The sequence below is a fragment of the Balearica regulorum genome, chromosome 18 (genome assembly GCF_011004875.1).
Source record: "Balearica regulorum gibbericeps isolate bBalReg1 chromosome 18, bBalReg1.pri, whole genome shotgun sequence".
Taxonomy (NCBI): domain Eukaryota; kingdom Metazoa; phylum Chordata; class Aves; order Gruiformes; family Gruidae; genus Balearica; species Balearica regulorum.
In genome coordinates this window covers 4655578-4670946 of record NC_046201.1, presented here as the reverse complement: position 1 = coordinate 4670946, position 15369 = coordinate 4655578, and the positions used below count along the sequence as shown (strand labels likewise).

At 35.5% G+C, this 15369-nt stretch overlaps 1 protein-coding gene across 1 annotated transcript in view; it reads left to right on the top strand.

The window, feature by feature from the left end:
• The window catches only part of SUZ12 (SUZ12 polycomb repressive complex 2 subunit), a 32538-nt gene that overhangs the window by 12145 nt on the left and 5024 nt on the right, over positions 1 to 15369 (top strand). Inside the window, 10 exon segments of the mRNA XM_075771009.1 lie at positions 1837 to 1922; positions 3350 to 3581; positions 4355 to 4457; positions 6963 to 7068; positions 8242 to 8419; positions 12640 to 12731; positions 12943 to 13086; positions 13879 to 14036; positions 14494 to 14692; positions 15202 to 15281. Of these exon segments, the coding sequence (XP_075627124.1) occupies positions 1837 to 1922; positions 3350 to 3581; positions 4355 to 4457; positions 6963 to 7068; positions 8242 to 8419; positions 12640 to 12731; positions 12943 to 13086; positions 13879 to 14036; positions 14494 to 14692; positions 15202 to 15281 (1378 nt within the window).

Sequence of the window (15369 nt, the reverse complement as noted above, 5' to 3'; positions counted from 1 at the left end):
TTTCTGGAAGTTGTTAAATTCCCTCGAAGTATCTTATGCTTAACCAGATCTATTCAGTAAGACGTTTGAAAGTTAGTTGCAAATGTCTAGATTTCAGAATTATTTCTTTATTAAACTGTAATATTATTCGGAGAAAGTTCTACAAGTCTGTAGATGAGGAATATTCTGTTTCTGGAACTTCTTGTCTCAATGGACTTGTTTCTGCTCTCAGGAACTTTATGTTCTATATTGCCTTCAGTATTTAAGCTGGGAAATGACAAGAGACTGTCAGGGCAGCTAGTGATAAGAATAAGGAGTACAGAATAAAGGTAGAGGAAAGGATATGTGTCTTAAATTCAGATATGTAATGTCTAAATCTGATCCTTTCAGGACAGTGTGTAGTGGTAAATCTCATGTATGGAATTTAAAATACATAGTGGATGGAGTAGTTGTTCCATAGATTTTGCTGACAGACCTTCATTTTCCTACTGCTTTTCTATTATGGTGTGATCTTATATTATATGTATTATATGGTGTGGTAGTGAATATTAAATATAGAAAATACTCAAATTAATGGAGCTGGTGCAATTAATACGCTTATTTGTCTGGATAGAAATTATGTTAGAAACTCTCGAAACTGAGAGTGTGGTGGAGTTTTGGTTGGGTTCCCCCACCCCGAGTTTCTGTGTTTCCTAAGAAGATTTCTAGTATGCCTTGTGTTTATAATAGTTTTTTTAACAATCCATTTATTTAATAAAACTGCTAGTGTCTCTACATGAGTTACCAGAACTCTCTCTCAGCTGAAAAACATAAAGCTTGTTCAGTGTGGATAGAGTGTCAGGAGGAAAGCAAGTGAAGAGACATGGGTTATGTTGTCTTTATTTGCTATGCTAAAGCTTTGCTCTTGATATCTGATGAGCATAACAAAGCATCTCATTGAATGTCAGATTCTTTGTGACATGGACTCAGGTGAAGCCATTGTGCATTTAACTTAAGCCCATAATGATATTTGTAAGATTTTAAAAGAGCAGAAATAACTTCTTATATATTCATTCAGTTCTGGTTGATAATTGTTTTTCAGAATTTCTTCCACAAACTGTTTTTTTTTAACCAGATATATAATCAAGTTTTATCTTTCTATTCTTTTTCCATATGAGGGCACGTTTCCTGATAAATATAAGTTCACGTGATTAAAGGTTCTCTTACCTATACAGTGAAATTTATTTGGTAAGGCAGTTCTTAATAGGCATTGCTGATCATACTGCTGGTAGTAGCTGTCTTGAAGATTCCAGGCTCTAGGAAATTTATAATGCAGAGACTGTGAAGCCAAGTCTTATTTTCAAAGACTTTTTTTTCCAAGTTCTTTCAAGAGTCCTTTAACAGCTATTCTGCATATACTTAACTTTGTATAATCTTTATCGGTTTGGTTTGGTTTCCTATCTGATAGCATCTGGATCTTAAGTTTTGATGCCAACCAAATCCTAGGTTCGCAAGCTGTAAAGAAAAAAAATATGGGAAATAATTTGACTCATCTGTATGTGTATTCTGACTTTGCTTAAATCTACCCATATACTTTTTCTCTGCTATGAAAAGATTTTGGCAGTGCCAAAGGTAGCAAGCTTACTCTTTTAAACATTGGAGATCAACTATACTTTTTAATCTGCTAGTATTAGAATAGCTAGGTAGGATATATTCTCAAGTGGGAATTTGCAGTAAGTTTGGGGAGAATTGAAACTTAGAATTTGACTAGATTTCTTTGTACCTGGAGGTACCTGTGGCTAAAAAGTCATTACAGGTAGATTTACACCATTGAATAGCTCTTCACTTTTTCAGAACTTGAAATATTTTTCTGTTTAGATAAGCCATCACAAAACTCAGAGAATGAACAAAATTCTGTAACCTTGGAAGTACTGCTTGTGAAAGTTTGCCACAAGAAACGAAAGGTAAAAATTATTTGACAAACTATTAATATGTATTAAAGTAAAATGTTTACCTGATTCTGGAACATCTAATTAACATACAACAAGGTAATGGTGAAATGATGCTTCTGTTGAGATTAATTTAGTCTTTAAATTTAAGATCTAACCTTTTCAAGTTGTTTTCTATTGATTGGGTAAGGGATTCTTAAGAAGCAAATATATGTATAAAAATATATATGTATATGTGGATTTTGCTCTGCTTTGTGAGAAATAACTGGAAGTTTAAAAAAATTCCGCTTTGTTCGTTAAATTTACTTTGCTTATAAGTCAGATTCACTCATTGTGAATTTCAGCCACCTCTATTTTTACTTCAATTTTTTTGTATCACATCATGAAGCTATTCTGTTTTGATGTCCAGAGGCTTAAGTAAACCAGGCAATCACAAAATCATTGAGTAGTCTATGCCTTTTCCTTTTATTTCTAAACTCTAATGAGTTGTAATTGTTTCTAATTCCCCAGCCATCTGCCAAGTCTTGTCTTTCCTTGCTTTTTCTGTACCTAGTTTTTTAAATTTATCATCTCAGTTATTGCAGATTTTAGCTACTATGAAATATAAACAATTTTTTCCCTTTCTCTTTTTTAAGCATCTTTGAATTTGCTTGCTGTTTTAGCTATGTTTGTTTCATGCCAATTGGCAAATTATCTTCACAGCTGTGGGAATATGGGAGGCCTAGTAATGCATGCTGTAATTTTTAACCAAAAAGGGAAAGATTTGCAGTCAGAACTTCATATATTTTCCCTAAGAATGTTAAGCTGTTTTGACATGTTTTTAAGAGTTAATATTGTTTCTAGCCAATTTTGTTGTTTGCTATAGTATGGATAAATATGGTAAAAGCAGGAGGTGGTGATGGTTATTTGAAATGTTTTCCTGCAAGTTTCATACTTCGGCCATCTTGCGTTGTTTTTCCAATACTACAGCGTTAAATGGTCTATTTGGGAGATACTGCATATAATAAATCCTAGGTAAGCGGTTCTTTATCTCCCAGATAGCGCAATGTGCACTTTGTAATATTGGAAGGAGAAGATAGGAAGCCTTTGAAATATATATATAACCAAAACATTTAATTTCTTTAGGTAAACAGAATTAAATTAGTATTAATGACTGTTCTACAATCTTTCTGAATGTCTGATGTTAGTGTTTAATCACTTAGAGAAAGATGGCTGCTGCCAGAAGTGATTATAAAATGCTAGTTTTATTTACACTTTCAAATATCTGTTTTTACATTTAAAATCTGGGATTGTTATTCCAGATTTTTTTATTTACATCTGTTACAAGGCTTATTTTGAAAAAGGTGGCAGGAGAAGTGCAATTCATAAATGATATAAATTTTAACACTTAATGTCTTTACTTTGTATGCTAAAACCCTAAACCTTAGCTTGTTTTCCTACAGGATGTCAGTTGTCCGATAAGACAGGTTCCTACCGGGAAAAAGCAGGTGCCTTTAAACCCAGACCTCAGCCAAATAAAACCAGGCAACTTCCCATCGCTTGCAGTTTCTAGCAATGAGTTCGAACCAAGCAACAGCCATATGGTGAAGTCTTACTCATTGTTATTCAGAGTAACTCGCCCAGGAAGAAGAGAGTTTAATGGACTGATCAATGGCGAAACTAATGAAAACATTGGTAACTTCAATCTTTAAATATGCTTTTACATAGTTTATATTGTAGGCATGCATATGGTTGTCTTGATCTGCAGTGTAGGTCATACTCTGAGAAGGGTCGGTAACGGATGAGTGACTGAATTTGCTTTCTTTTGTTTGCAGTCTCTTTCAAGATGTGGCTAAAATACAGTTGGTAACTAGAAACTGTGCTTCTGTTTTTATGTAAATTTAGTATCAATCTTTACTAATGTGTGATGGTGAAGGTATGAGGCAACACTGTTGGGGGATGAATAATGTAAGAGCCCTGTGGTCGCTGTGACTATCATTAAACCTCCGGCAACACCAGTTGCTACTGACTCAGCTTTGGGTGCTATCGTGGTCTCTCATGAAAACTAAATGACTAACCAGTAAAGAGAATACCTTAATAACAAATTTTTAAAAGCTATTTTCTTAATCTTATCAGGGCACAGCCTTGAAGTGGATTTAGAGTGAAAAACTAACTGTTTGACTATTTTATATCTACAAGAGGAGGAAGGTCAAACCCCGTATTCTTTATGCTGACAGTCATATGACTAAACTATAAATATATGTGAACATATCTAAAATAGGATTACTATTAAGCTAAGTGCTCTTTTCATTGCCATTGAGCTGTTCATTAAATACTGTGGTGTTTTCTGTTGTACAACACATCTGACATAATCAACAGCCAGTTACATTTTGCAATCACATAGAAGCTGTTTGATCTTTTGAATTTGTGCTTATATAATAATTGAATACCATATTTCTTATGTACAGATGTCAATGAGGAGCTTCCAGCTAGAAGAAAAAGAAACTCTTCAAATCGTGAAGATGGGGAAAAGACATTTGTAGCACAAATGACTGTATTTGATAAAAACAGGTAATATTATCCAAAATAAATATTGTTCCCATTAATCGTTAGGAATTTGTTTAATATTAAACTTAAATCGGTTCTTTATTTTCAGTGTTGGCTGTCTTTGACGGCATTTTTAGTTGATATTTACAATAAAAGCTTAGGCTTGTCTCCATTTTTTTAAAAAAAAAAAGTCTACAGGTTTCATAATGCACATTTTATACTGAGACCTGTTCAGTGACAATTGTAAATAATTCCATCTTATGGAATTGAGTATTGTCCTTTGAATATGCATTAGTTTGTTCCTTGTCAGTTCTTTGACAGATGCAATTTCTGTGGTTCTGTTAAAGATGAGTAATGGTATAATTTAAAAAATACAAAAAAAACCACCACCAAACAAAAAACACAAAAAAACTGCTCTGCAATATGCTTACTGCTTACATTGTATTTCGTGGCATAACTTCCTCCATGCTCGGACTCTTGCTGATGCAGTCACAGATCTTACTCTGCTAGTATCTGAAGATGACGTTACTTCTCCTTTACTACAGTGAAATCAAACAAGTAGTTGAAATCATAATAGACTTACTCTGTCATGCAGTTTAAATGTGGTGAAATATTTTTAATATTTGTTATCTTGCCACTACTGAATATATTTAAATAAGGTGGAGTGGGGGGGAACTTAAACTATAGCTTAGGGCAATCCAGATAGTTCAGAAGATAAGTAGCATACCATTTCCTGGTGAGTGGACAATGGTAGTTGTTTGTCCTGCAGAAGATGATAATACCAGCCACAGCCAGAATACAGTGTATGAAAATAAGAGTTCTATCCATGGCAAATGTAGATCCCAGGTGGGGTAGGTATCTACATAATTTATTAGTAAAAATATAAATACAGCTTCAAGAAAAAGCTGCTTAAAACATAGTTCCAAGTGATTCTGACAAAATAGTTGTTTATCCACATACAGTTTGAGAAGTCTTATATTTTGAGTAGGATTTTTTAAGAAATGTCTTTCTCTAATCTGTATTTCTTAGAAGTTTGGGCAATATTTTGTTCCTTTCTACTACTTAATTCCACTGGAGGACTTTAATGTGCTAAACACGATATGAACCACTAGGTGGTTTTGTAGTGATGATACATAAGCTAGGACATTTTCAGCCATGCTGCTATATAAATGACACTGATTTGCAGCAGAACCAAAGAATGTGTAAAAATTGGTATTTAAAAAAAATCTTTAAAATTTTACTTTATGTGGAAAGCCATCTTCAAAATACAAGCTATTAACTTGATTATTTGTGGATTTTTGTAAAGTATAGGCTATTCATTTATGTTAATGTCTTGAAGTTAGTCTTCTGTTTGTTGGAGAAATTGAGAAAAAGGTTATTTTACCCAGACTCCAGGCCTGGAAAAGAGTTATACATATGCAGATCTAGGAAAAGTATTGTCTTAAGGCTATTATCTTTTCTGTCTATATGTTTATTTTTTTACTTTTTGAAGTTATTACTGTTCATTTAGAATGAGTAAATGATGGAGTCAGTGTTTGCAAGATGCTGTCAAGAAACAGAACAAAAGGTCTCTGGCTTACTTGGTGTGTTTATAACTTTATTCTGCTGGGATACTGCTGCTGTGATATAGTTTATATGTAAAAGAAAAATATTTCAGTGTAGAATACTGAAGGGTCTAGAAACAGAAACAGCCTTTTTCTGTGAGAAATAATTCCCAAGTTCAAACTGTGCAACAGTTTGCATACATTCACATGGTATTTATCTACTTAGCAACAAATCATGTATTTTCAATGATGCTTCTGTAGCTTATGATCTGTTGTCAGGAATTCAGTGCCATTGCTTCAGAAAGTAATGTCTTAAAAGGAAAAATACAAAATCTTGGGAAAGTGAGCTTGTATTGTAAATTTATATCACTTGCTGATTTGCATTGATATCTTTAAAACACACGTATCCATGAAACATTTTCCTGAGACTATACCTTTGATTCACTGTTCTTTCTTTTTTGCTTCTCCTGCGCGGTTCAGCAAGTGGCAACAAAATAAAACTATTTAAGTAGAAATCAGAATTTCTCAAGCCTCACTGAACAGACTGCTACATCTAACATGGCTCTGATACAAAGGTAGCATTCTTCAGTTTTGGAGGCCTCATTAGAGTCACTTTGGTTTGCTAGAACAGAGTAGTTGTTAATAAAGCAGGAATAAATAAGAGATGGTTTGGAGGGGGTGTCATTCAGTTTGGGTTTTGTTTGTTCACAGGAAGATTCCCATCATAGTATTAATTTTGTGTTTACAATAGCTTTCCTATATCTCTTGGAATCACGTGGATGGAGGCTTTTGCATTGATGTTTGGCATTAGGCAGCTTTTTCGTTATGTATGGTGTGTATCTAAGATTCACACTTACTTGCCAGATAAATTTGCCTTAAAATCAACCTTTTAGAAACTTAGTTACTGTGAAATATATTCTACATTTTAATAGGCAAACAATAAAAATGAGCTGCTTTACTTATAATACATACTTTGTCTTGACAGGCGCTTGCAACTTCTTGATGGGGAATATGAAGTGGCCATGCAGGAAATGGAAGAGTGTCCCATTAGCAAGAAAAGAGCAACATGGGAAACAATACTTGATGGGAAGGTATGGATTAGTTTAGTGGCTGAAAGACCTGTCCCTACTTAAAATGGTCTGGCTTAAGGTGGAACATAATTCAAAGTGCAGTCAGTGGCTGTTCCTCTGAAAATGGATTAAATTGAACAGGAAATGGTACTTCTCTTTCAGGATGTATGGACATAAGTTTTAATTTAGCTCTCAGTTTAGGAAAGCTTTGGCTACACTAGATCGTTCATGCACGCAGATGTTAATTACTGTAGGTATGGCAGCTGTCTCTTTCAATGAATTCTGAATTTCTGTCTTATCAGGCAAATTAAATGTTTGTTATTGTAATAAATAGAAGTTTGACAAATCAAAAGGAACAAACTGCAGAAGCAGAATATTTTGGGGAAAGAAAGAGGAACCCAGAGCTTTCGTAGGTGTGATCTTACATACCTTCGGGGAATGCTGGTGAAATGTAGTGATGAAAGGAAGAGTGTGTGTCAGTGTAGGAGAATCAACATTCAGTGATAGAGTGAATGCAGGTGATGGTATGCATTTATATATCCACATGCTCCTGTGTCCTGGGAGACTATCCATTGTAAGTGACTGAGCAGAAGGATATGAAAATTCTAGATGGTTGCAAAGTGTTTGTGAATCAATATGATTACATAATAAGGAAAAAAGTAGAGGTGATCCAAAGTATATAGTAAAAATATAGTTATAAGCTCTATTACCCTGTTCAGCCTTTACCTGGAATATTGCTTCTGATTCTGTTAAACTGTGCAAGAAATTAAAATTGAACAGATAGAAACAGCTTTTAGGAAGATCATAGGAGCAGGTCCCCACATGTAACTGTGCTTAAAAAGCTATATATATGTAAATTGCTGTAACTTTGTTAAACTGAGACAGGGATATGGTTGCTTTCTGTTGGTGGGAGAATGTAAGAGAGGTTTTCCATACTGGAGGTGCTACCCCAGTGCCACACTATGTGCATGACTTGGTTGCTCAATAATGTGCAGGAAGCAGCATAGTCATTTTTTTCAGCTTTATTTTTTAAAGTATAATATCTAAATGTGTATGCTTATGTCAAAAACACAAGGACTTCTGGTGATGAAAAAAATTACATCTGTCCCCATTCTGTCAATATTTTCTCATGATAGTTTTTGTACATGGGAAGACACTAATTCTGCTGGTTTATTTTGATTTCCCCGCACACAGAGATTGCCTCCATTTGAAACATTTTCTCAGGGACCTACGCTTCAGTTTACTCTTCGTTGGACAGGAGACACAAATGACAAGTCTACAGCTCCTATAGCTAAGCCTCTTGCAACACGAAATTCTGAAAGCCTCCCTCAAGAAAACAAACCCAATTCTGTTAAACCTACTCAGACTATAGGTAAGCAAACTTTGGTGTTGCAGCTGGATAATCACCTGCTTAGCACTTCTGTGCTTCAGGGTTCCGGATTCACTGGTGCAATTGCTTCAAGTAATCTTAAACGTGAAAAAGTGCAAAATGAATGGACTTTTTTGTGCATATTCACACAGGTTAACAAAGATGGCTATTTGGGCCTGAAGTTTTTTTTCTGCTTTTATTAATTTTGAGCTGTCTGAGGTTGTCTAGCTAGAACGCAGGTTTACAGTTACTACTGTCTAAAAATACTTCTGTTGTAGGTAAGAGTAAAATGTAGCAAGTCTGCAAACTGTTACTACAATGTGAGGTAAATCTATATTTGTTATATGTAAATTAATCTGTATGTATTATTGAACTAGTTTCTCCCTAGTCACTCATTAATGTTCAGAGCCATTGTAATTTAAAACTAAATGCTTTTTAAGGTCAGAATTTTTCAGGGATCTGAAATGTACTTGGTTTTGTTTCCTTCTGCAAGTTAGTTCCTGTACATTCTTTCCAGAAGAGTTTACATGTTGTCAAACTTATTAAGCTGCGTTTGAACTGTTCTATCATAACTTTTAAATACATATTCCATTAAAAGCAGTGGTGCGTAGACTGTTTAAAATTGGGTTGTTTAACCTTGCTTTATGGAAATATTTTAAGTAGCATACGATTATTTTGGTTTTACTGCTTTGGCTTGTATTTAATGTAGTAATGCTACAGTGTCATTAAGAATTTAATGTAATTACCATTGTAATCTGATGCACTACTTCGGAGATTACATAATGTCAAAACCATTAATGCAGTCTGCTAATATTCACTGCAAATCTAAAATTATAGTTTTTGTTACCTTAATATATCCCATTAGTTCAAGATCTATTTGAAATGCCTAGAAACTGCTCATTCTGCTGTTGCTGCTACTAAAAAAGTTGTCTTGTGAAGTTGCTGAATATAAAATTATATTTATCCTAAATTTACATAGGTGATTTTAAGCACAATTTTAGAAAAACTTTGTAAAATGTCCTTTGACATTTCTGTAGGTATCTGTTTAAAAAAAAAAAAAAAAAAAACACAACCCAAAACAAAACCAAACCTAAACAGGTTTGTGTGTTCCAAACCAGTTTATTTTGCAAGTCTTCTGGGAATATTTGCCTTTACATAAGGTTAGCTATTCAGTATCAGTGCTGAGTCTTACCTTGAAGATTTCGATGGATTTACAAGGTTTGGCCCTTAAAAATGTCAAAGAATCTGGGATAGCATGCTTTTTTATAATTCATGTATGATGTCAAAACATTAGCAGACCCATACTTGCTGTGAGATGTTTTGCAGAAATTGTAGTGTTAAGATATGTGGTTAAATATGAAAGCCCCATGATTTTTTTCTCCTTCAAGAGTTGTTTAGATCTTCTTGCAAAATACTGGGATAGCTGCTGGGGTGGAGTAACTGATTGTATACTGCAGTCCAGTCAACTGAAAACTTCACAAAGTGATGCAGCTGTACAGCAGATAGCATGCTATTTGATTATAATTATATCGAGGAATTAAGCTTAATGTAGTTTTTTTAAATACAAATTTTTCTATTAAGTTCGGTTGCGTAATTGCAATTTTTTTAATGTTTCTGAAAACAAGTTTCTTCCTTGTTTCCCCAGAGCTTAGCTCATAAAAGCTGCTACTAAAATACTTTTTGACACTAGATACAAAAGGGCCCTTTGAATGACCATTGTGTCCTATTTTTTCTTTTTTTTTTTTTTTTTTAATAGCAGTTTCCTGTCTCAGGGTCATATTTAATCTGAAACTCCCCTTTGATTCCTAAGTGGTGGTGCGGGCTGGCCTAGATACTATCTTTCTTTTGTCTCACTCACAGTTGTTTTGTAACTTTGGCTTGGAATACTGTGTTGGCAGGTAAGGCAAGGCCCAAGGACAGCTGGAAAACTTAAGTTGTACAGAAGGCAACAGGCTGCTCCTGTTGTTTCAACACCTCTGAATATACCTAGACTCTCGGCTAGTGCCAGAGTCACTTCAGAGGGATCAGCATTTCCAAGCTTGTAACTGGATTGGAACTGTGTGATTAAGGAAACTTCTAGGTCCCTATTATAGCAGTAATTATCTGGAGTGCAGTGGTTCTGTCTCCAGGCTTAAGCTCTGGCGTATGTAGGCAGGCACTGTGCAGAGTTGCCTTGCTTGGAGTTTTGGGGTTCATCTGTTGTAGTGAATCGGAGAATTTGTGCAAAATAGTATTTCAGTTTGGTTTTGTGTTGGATATATAACTGTGAGGTTTTGGAGCTGTAGCAGTGATAGCAAGGGAATGATCATTATGGGGGAAAAAATGCTTTTCCAAATGTGCTTTTTGTGCCGTTGTATTGCAGTATATGTTGGGGAACTTTGATGGGTCAACGATAACTCATGTCTGGTGAGACTTTCTAGAGAGTGGCAATTCTTTTTGCTGCTTTTAGAGCTTTAGTGTGTAGTAATGCACAAGTTAGAGGAAGAAGTATTTCACCCCACCTGTGCAGGAGCCACTGTATAGAATGATCCTTAGCCAACCTACAGATGTGTTTGTCTTTGGAAAGAGTTAAAGAATATTGAAATAAGACTGGTTCCTGTCTTCTGAATTTAATATTTTACCGGAGCTCGGGATTGCAGACACTTAGGTTTCATAAATTGGGATGAATGGCTGACAACACACACAAGCATGAAGTAATTTCCAATAGAAGAAAGGCAACAGAAGCGGGGAAGTACTTGAACTTTCACTGTAAAAGTTGTTCTGCTTTTTCTTTACTTCCTCATACCAGGCCTCTTTGTATTGTAGAGTTTCTTGGAGACCTATATCGTAATTTGTTCAGCAGGTTTTGTGCTCAGATTTGCAAAAGAAATGACAGTATGCTGACTAACTCTAGAAGGTGTGTACTAGTTTACTACATAATAAATATAGAAGCAATAGGGATGTGGCAAGGCTGCATTGCTAATGTACTGATACAACCCATGTTTTCTTGTGCTGGAGAAGCTAAGGATTCCAGTAAATTGTTAAAGTTACAGTAAGAGCTTCCAAAAAAGTACAGCAGACTCTTAATACAGGAATATATTGTAGCACGATGGGTGGCATTGTAGGGTATTTACAATGGTCGTGCTGTTTTCAGTCTCTGAATACCAGGAGAGGAGAGTGAAAATAGGAAACTTCTGTCAGTTAGAGGCTGTGATAGTAAAACAAAAAGATCCAGTGCATCTCTCCCAAAGGTACATTTGGTGGTGTCATTTTACTTTGACGTGTTTCCCAAGGCAGACCAGGGGAATAAAGACATCAAAGACTTTATAAATGTGGCAGCTTTAGGCTTTGCTGTAATTACAAAGTGCTCAAAGTAACCAAGCCATTGAATTCTAATTTCTCTGATGTGGTGCAGGCTGAAGTATCAGGCTTTTTCATACAGAAACAGGATGAAATTTCTCTTGTTCTCTAAAATATTTGATATGAAGTAAGTGCATCTTCTAAAAGATCTTATGTCAGTATAGCTGGGACTTGTTTTGCCATCTTTTTCACCATTCAAAAGCAAATAGGTGTCATTATTTGTTTTCTCCTGAGGGTACTTTTATAAACCTACTTAGATATGTGGGGTATCTTGTTAAGTGTATGTAATCGAATAATCTTACTGAGATGAAAATGCATGAAAGAGGCTCAGAGGCAACTGAGCAGTGCTGTTACACACACAAACAGTAAGCATTAGAGAGATAAGAGTTAAGGGTTAAAGTTTCAGTTAAATATTTCGCACGTTACTTGCATTTCATACTGTTTTGTTTGTTGTGTGACTTGGGAAACTTCTGAAATTGAATTTAAGCAATGTATTTGCAATGCAGCCATCTGAAAGCAGTGTTTCTTTTTTTATTTCCCAGCCACACCTGCTTTTAGCTGTATCTAAAGAATTCTGTTTGTTTAAATGGAGTAAGAAAAATGTTGCTCTTTACCTGACCGTTTTTAAGTTCTCTGAAGGGTTTTCCAAAACTGCGGATAAATCTGGCGTTTAAAAGTGGTGGGTTTGCCTGTAGATTTGTGAAGGAAGCTAAGCACCGAGACTTCCTTGTTGCTGATAGGTGCTACTTAAATCCAAGTACACTAGAGTAGCCCATTTCCTTCAGCAGCAGCGCGCCCTTCTCAGAATTTACGTACTTGGGTAAGAAACAATGTCTTTTTTTTCTTCTTCACCAAAGAAATATATGTCTGTGGGTTTTTTCCAGCTGTGAAAGAATCCTTGCCGACAGACCTTCAAACAAGAAAAGAAAGAGATGTTTTAAATGAACCTCGACAAAAGTTGCGAATATTTTACCAGGTATTGAAAATAAGCATCAGAGGGAAAAAATAAATTGTAAATATTGTCTGGAATTAAAATGTTCACTTCTCTTGAGTTGGATGGAAATTTCCATTTGCCTTTTTAGGGGATGCCTTAAGGGATCTCAGATTCACATTTGGTTTGGGGGTTGGGAGGTTAATGAATGAAACGCATTTGATGCTAATGCTACCTATTCCTTTGTTTGCATCAGTTCCTTTATAACAACAACACAAGACAGCAGACTGAAGCCCGAGATGACTTGCATTGCCCGTGGTGCACGCTGAACTGTCGGAAACTGTATAGTTTACTCAAACATCTTAAACTTTGCCACAGCAGATTTATCTTTAATTATGTTGTAAGTAGTCTTTTTGTAGTTTAGCACTATGAAACACTGTACAGTCCGTCACAGAAATTACATATGCAGTGGTTCTGTTGCTAGCCTGTTAAGTTGTGGGACTGTATCTACAGGTTAAATGCAGCTTCCTGTGAATGTTACTGTGAATGGTTGTGTGTTACATGGGGAAAAAAATTTCTGGGTTTGATTTTTTTTTAATTATTTTTTTAGCTGCTGCTTTTGCATTAATGTGTTCTTTTTATGTGATGTAGAAAGCAATGTAATCTACACTTGGTTGGAAGTCTCTTGAAGCTTTAGGAAGGTGGTAAACATTTTAAAGACAGTATTATATTTACTTATGCTGATAAAGACCTGTTCCTACCATTCTGACCTTAAAGAGAAGTTCTGTCCTATTTATTTGATGATTCTATTTGAAGATAATGTAGTTTCCTATACCCACTGCCCTGCTCTGATTATTATTCCAAAACTTCACTCCTTAGCTGGTTAGAAATGTTGTAATTTCTAGGGTGCTTGTGAGCAATGTTTTGCTTATGTGTTCCTTAATTTTATAATTAGTTCTATTATGAGTGCTTTTATATAAAACAGTAAAATGGTACAGAGCATGGGAGCTTTAGAAGAATTCATTTCTAGAGGTTAAAAATTATTTGGGTGTTGTAAAAGGAAACTAGAGCTGTGTCAGGTTATTGATAGGGTGATACTTAAGGTATTCAGAATTGAAAAGGGTACTTGTTTAAATCTCCTGATGCATTGTCATTACTGTTTGCTAAGTATAGTTGCAATTATCTGTTTCAGTATCATCCAAAAGGTGCTAGGATAGACGTATCTATCAATGAGTGTTACGATGGCTCCTACGCAGGAAATCCCCAGGATATCCATCGTCAACCTGGGTTTGCCTTCAGTCGCAATGGGCCGGTCAAAAGGACTCCTATCACACATATACTTGTTTGCAGGTAGGGAAATGGAAAACAGTCTGCCTGTATTTGTGTAATGCCTGTAGCGTGTGGACTGGGTTTCTGAAACCTAGGGACTTGTAAATCTGTAGGTGCATATAAACAGTGTTAAATTTCACTATCAGTAAAGTACAGCAGTTTATGACTAAGTAAAATGTTATTGATGATAACTTCACCTGTGAATTTTCTATATCTTTTCACTTGAGGTATCTATTCATTATGATGTAACTTTAACTGCCTTATCCTAAAACTGTTCTTCCCCAAAAGGTGGAGTGTGGGTTGGAGTGTTGGGTTTTTAATGGTGTTTATTTCACTGCTAGTGATTCTTCCCTCCCCACCCCAGCATTTTTGCAAGCTAGAGCTTAAAAGAATAATTTGTATTTAATCAATTGCAGTTCTTAGTATTTGCATATTTGATATGATGGTTGAAAGCAGTTACTTTTTTTCCTTCTGCTAGGCCAAAGCGTACGAAAGCAAGTATGTCAGAATTTCTTGAATCTGAAGACGGAGAAGTAGAACAGCAGCGAACATACAGCAGCGGGCACAATCGGCTATATTTCCATAGTGACACATGTTTACCTCTCCGTCCACAAGAAATGGAAGTAGACAGTGAGGATGAAAAGGACCCTGAATGGCTACGGGAGAAAACCATTACTGTAATTATTCCATTTATACAAAATTATTTCAAATGGATTGTGGTTTTTAAAAGATGGTCTGCAGTTGTAGGGAACAAACAGGGATATATTGTGAAAACGATGCATTTAGAAAACTTTGTGATGCTGAGCCACTAACGATAGAAACTAATGGCATCAAAGTTTGTATTTTCAAGTACGTCTTCAGTTGCAAAGCTAGCTTAGCCCACATGGGTCCTAACAAGTTTTCACTGTGGCTGGTTTTCTCCTTCAAGGACAAGATGCTGGTGTCACAGGAGTACACAGGGGTGCGTGTATATAACATGGAAGTAATTTATCATCACAGGTCTCTGTGATAGGACTTTTTTTCTGACCTTTTTGACTGCAGTGCCTGAATTCTCAGCAGTAGTTATTTCTGTGATGTATAGGTGGCGTAAGTTGAATTTTAGGTGTGCTTCACTACTTGTCAGCAGACATGGAGTTAATGTGTGTGTTTCTTCTCCTATCCTTTCTCCCAATCTCTCTCTCTCCAGCAAATTGAAGAATTTTCTGATGTTAACGAAGGAGAGAAAGAAGTGATGAAATTATGGAATCTTCATGTTATGAAGCACGGGTATGTTACTGTAAACTTAGTTTTGATACTAATAAATTATGCTAGAGATTTGGTTGACCATTTTGCATTGCAATTCACTAAGCACTTA